The sequence below is a fragment of the Salvelinus sp. IW2-2015 genome, linkage group LG12, assembly GCF_002910315.2.
Source record: "Salvelinus sp. IW2-2015 linkage group LG12, ASM291031v2, whole genome shotgun sequence".
NCBI lineage: Eukaryota > Metazoa > Chordata > Actinopteri > Salmoniformes > Salmonidae > Salvelinus > Salvelinus sp. IW2-2015.
In genome coordinates this window covers 9,046,323-9,051,239 of record NC_036852.1, presented here as the reverse complement: position 1 = coordinate 9,051,239, position 4,917 = coordinate 9,046,323, and the positions used below count along the sequence as shown (strand labels likewise).

The window sequence follows — 4,917 nt, the reverse complement described above, 5'->3', positions numbered from 1 at the left end:
CCCCCCCCAAAGAGTCAAGATCATCTCCGCCTGTGTGCCGGTGTGGTTGACACACACTTTCCGCCATTTCTTTTCATACTCTATAAAATTATAAAAATGTATGGATGAATATTCCTACAGGACTATGACAATGGAGACTCCCAGCTGGATTCCRCTGAGTTCCTTAAGTTCCTCCAGCACAACGACACAGCCATCAACATTACCTCTTATGCTGACGAGGAGAACAACCGCCTGCTCAGGTGAGCCCCGACCACTGGCCAAGGGTCAGTAGCGCCCAGCTGTCAATCATGATAGGTGTAATGCATTCTAAAGGCATTGATGATGCATTGTAAGTCATGCGCAATAATGTCTTATAATCATGTCACAATGATGCATTCACTTCAAGTAGTAGCAACGTCATGATTGTTTATCTCTCAACATATTGGTATCTCGGTAATGTGGGTTTCTGTGTTGAATAAGAGTGCTTACTTAAAAGACTAACGACTGTACCTGGCAACCATTTGTTTTCAATTGCTGCTTGAAGAGAAGAGAAGCTATCTCCACCAACACATTATCATATTATAAATGGGGCTCAGCACTTAATGAGCTCCCTAAGCAAATTAGCAGGGTTTTAATTTCCAGCACCAAATCAGGAACTTAACTTCAAAATAAKTTAAATAGCCATTTTCTGGGACTAACACTAATTCAATTGTGTTGGAGCAATTGAAAGAAATGAAAAGGCCACGATGAAGCTACTGCTTGCACTGCTAATAGGTATTTGGTTGAGTTCTTTCAGTGAATCGGTTATTGCCATATTGATATAAAACTACCGTATACAGAAGCAATGGCAACCTGTATAATACATCAATATATGCTATTCAAATTCTGTGGAATTCAGTTGTTCACTTCTTGCCCTYATCAAAGTTGTCTAACTCTGATGTTGAACTGTTCAGTTGTTAGTGTCTATTCACCCTGCTGCACCTTTGCAGCCATGGTGAGWGTGCTGTAGATTACTACAGTTGTGACTGTATGGAATCATCAAAGAATGTAATTGATAAGACTAGGATGAGGGATGTGGATTTGTTATATCACAGTTGTTTACATGGTGACCTCGAGACGGTGTACAGGGGCAGGGGGATGGGCGATTTGGGAGGGGGGGTTGAAAGTGCTGTTTTGGCAGTTCTGCTATGGTGAGGCGGCTTGTTTTGATGGGAAGTGGTGSTGGGTGTGGGTGGCAATGGGGCTGGGTCTCAGTGGCACCACACTGGCTGTCCCATGGGACCATACCCCTCTCCCATGCATCATGGGTCTGGGGGCGGGCGCAGAGAGCGACACGGGGATTTGGGCAGTATCAACTCTCATTCATGTGTGGAATCTTCCTCCCAATTTGTGTCGGCTGGCTATCTGGGGTCATCTGTGAGATCGACCAGAGTTAAAGGGCAACTGGACTGGCATTAGGCCCAGTCTAAGGAACATTGAGGAACATTTACAGTGCATTCGGAAAGTAGTCAGACCTCTTCCCTTTTTCCACATTTTGTTACGTTACAACCTTATTCTAAAATGGATTAAATWMATWWWWWYCCTCATCAATCTACACATAATGACAAAGCAAAAACAGGTTTTWAAAAATGKTTGCAAATGTATTASAAATAAAAAACAGAAATASCTTYKRAMSGGGKWWKGKWRGRRGKKSCMRGSMMMMCSGKTTKKKWYMARRAMYKSMAMSSSKSYKGGGKTTTYMAMSSYYYWMMRKTTYCCSKKKKKWWYMARRAWKGKYCMMCMMCCMAARGRMMWYCMRSCMAMYKGRMMMMAMYKKKRGRARSMWTKGRRKYMAMMWKGGSCMRSMAYCMYKKKGRAWKSMWTTKRMMMCYTKKWRRRWYYWYYYCCYSRMSRAWTKRRRSYKKTYYKRRGGSMAAARGGGGKKRGGGTGCAAGTCAATAATGTTTTGTCAACTCAGTGTATATACATTAGCTCCAGTGAAATGGTAGTAACAGTAGTCTGTTTTACTGTATTTCCCTCCTGTGTCTTATTGGTCCTATTGTTCATGACCCCACCTCTCCTGTTGGTGTCTAGGAGCCTGTGTGTGGATGCCCTCATCGAGCTCTCAGATGAGAACACGGACTGGAAGTTGAGCTTCGATGAGTTCCTAAACTGCTTCAAGCCTGGCTTCAACCCACCAGAGAGAAGTAAGACTTACACCATATACAGTATCTTCCTGTTATGTGTTTTTCTATGTCCCATGTTCAATCCCTACGTTTTTAAAATGTGATTTGATTATTAGACCATTTTAAAAACACATAAAAAGAAAAGACACGTTCATAAATGAAATACTGTTACCAAAGAAAATATAGATGAAGATGTCCAGAAACTGCTTCTCCAAAAAAGATCCCCGATTACGCTTGTAGGCAATGTCATGGCAACGTTAGCTATCTATGGTTATGCGCAGAAACACGTCATCGGGTCTATAGGTTGTGCCTATAGATTGAATGTCACGCCTGCTCCCGCTCTCAGGCTGCCCAGCGGTACGCACTCCTGCCACCATCATTACGCACACCTGCTTCCCTCGTCACGCGTCTCAGCGATCATTTGGACTCACCTGGACTCAATCACCTGCTCTCATTACCTCCCCTATATCTGTCTGTTCACCAGCTCTGTTCCCCGCTTTCAGCATATTGTCGTCATGTCGTTTTGTTCCCCCCGTTCTGACACTGTTCCTGTCCTGTTCCATGTCCGTTCATTAAATTGTTAGGTTCTAATCTTCAGAGTAAAAACTCTACGGACACTATGAAAGCTTAACCAAGTTTAKTCTTCCCAGAGGATCAATACAGCTGCATCAGGCGACCACGTATTCACACAAGCACTGATATTTAACTATGAGTCTCCTCCTACACATCTGAACAGCCAATGCACCTCTGTTGCTAGACAGAACCTTAGTGATATCTGTTCTTCCTCACTTCATCTGACCTGACCTCTGCCCCAGTGATCACTCCTCCCCAACTCACGGCTGTCATAGTGCCTGGTACCAGACTGTGTTTCTTCTCCTCCCAGAGGATCCCTGATGGCTAACAATAACATATCCTGACATAATGTAAACGTTATACATTACCCTCTTTTCCTCAGTGACATGAATAAGTATATTTCGTATTCTCAGAACCCAACAAAATGTTAAACTCCCTGTACCTGCTCCTCGTCATCAGCGTCGGTTCTTACATTTAAAGAACATTTACAAATAAGGAAGAATTTTCACTTCTCCTACTGATTTCCCAAAACCCGGTCTGGTCCGTTGAGACTGCTTCGCACGGCGCTCCCGAAAGTATTGGCCACTTTGATCTCTGGGTTTGAAAACTCTGTGCTGTTACTGATCAACATGTCATTTCCTGTGATGTCCATTGACTTCCTGTTATCTGCTTCYTGTAGAGTGTGCCCTGGAGGATGAGACCTATGAGGACGGGGCAGAGACTCAGGTGGAGTGTAACCGCTGTGTCTGTGCCTGTGGGAACTGGGTCTGCACAGCTGTGACCTGTGAAGGTGAGACTAGCTATCTTACACCTGCCCTTATAGTAGGCCCTTACTTATCTGGGTCACAGGGTGAGGGGATTGTGCGCTTAGATTAGTTATGTTCTTTCTCTCTCCCTCTCTCTATTTATGTCTGTCTCTTCCCTCACGTTATCTCTCTCTTTGTTACGCTCTCTCTCTCTGTCCGTATTGGCTTGTGTCTCGCTTCCTCTGTCCCCCCCTCCTCTCTATCTTTCTCTCTTTTTCTCTCTCGCTTTTTCTCTCTCTTTTTCTCTCTCTCTATTTCACCCTCCCTCCCCCCCTGCAGTCACAGATAAGGTGCCTGCTGTGGAGAAGACTGAAGGTGCTGACCAGGAGATGACAGAGGAGGAGTGGACACGGCGAGTGGCTGAGCTCAACAAACATCAGGTTAGTCTGGAACCATGAATRGCACATTACGTTTCACTGCTACTTGTTAAAGGGGCAATCTGCAGTTGCTACATACATTTCTGGACGTATAAATAATGATATGGACCCATTGATTCTTAAAGAGTATAATTTGTAAATGCCTCATGAGCTTAGTTCAACTGTCACACTCCATCCGAACCCAAAATGTAAGCTTGTTTAACTCCTATGTTTGTAATCAAAGTAAATGTAAACAACATTGTATAGCCTCAAAACATGGTTAAMCTATAATTCGGATATAATGGATGGTCAGTCCTTACATCCRTAGCTCTGTCTATGAATTTGAGAGTGGTTACAGTACATTTCTCCAGCCCATCCCTCAGCTTTTAATCAAAACACTTAAGAAGTGTTATTGTTTCAATTGTGGATTGCCCCTTTAAGTAACAGTATAGGTCAATGAGGCTGTGTACTTATACAACACACACACCTGTACTTAGAACTTTATTAGGCAATTACTGTAATAATCAGAGCCTATATTTGGCTAAGTTTACATGCCCATGCTTCTAGGTATGTCTCACTTTTTGGCTGCGTCTTTACTGTACATCAGACCTGGGTTTTGCTTTTTTTTTAATACTAGGCACATTTGATTGAGCCTGCCTGGGGTGCCAGATGGGCGGCGTTTGCACATATGGGACTATTCCATTGGTTCCATTGTGTCAGGCAAGCTCAATCAAGAGCAGCTAATGCATTTTAAACGATATGAACCCATGCTGTATCCACTGTGTATCATAAGGGTACGTGCACTACAGTAGCCAATACTCTTGTTCCTTTAACTCCTGTTAGGAAACTGTGGAGAAGATGAAAGTGAGCACTAAGGACATTTAAGAGAGAGAGCGAGAGAGAGAGAGAGCCCTCTTTCAGTCCCACCATCAACAATCACTATCTGGCTGAAGCTTTGGCGCTTGTACTGTTGCTAAAGAAATGCATCACTATTGTTTTTAGTTTTTATATTTTAAAAATGTTAATTATTATGATTTT

At 43.4% G+C, this 4,917-nt stretch overlaps 1 protein-coding gene across 1 annotated transcript in view; it reads left to right on the top strand.

Moving 5' to 3' along the window:
• LOC111971000 (follistatin-related protein 1) overlaps window positions 1-4,917 on the top strand; it is an 18,973-nt gene extending 14,056 nt beyond the window's left edge. The window contains exons 6-10 of the mRNA XM_070445879.1: window positions 110-239; window positions 2,053-2,165; window positions 3,397-3,507; window positions 3,803-3,903; window positions 4,723-4,917. Coding sequence (XP_070301980.1) covers window positions 110-239; window positions 2,053-2,165; window positions 3,397-3,507; window positions 3,803-3,903; window positions 4,723-4,764 — 497 coding nt within the window. The 3' untranslated portion in view covers window positions 4,765-4,917. The remainder of the gene's footprint in view (window positions 1-109; window positions 240-2,052; window positions 2,166-3,396; window positions 3,508-3,802; window positions 3,904-4,722) is intronic.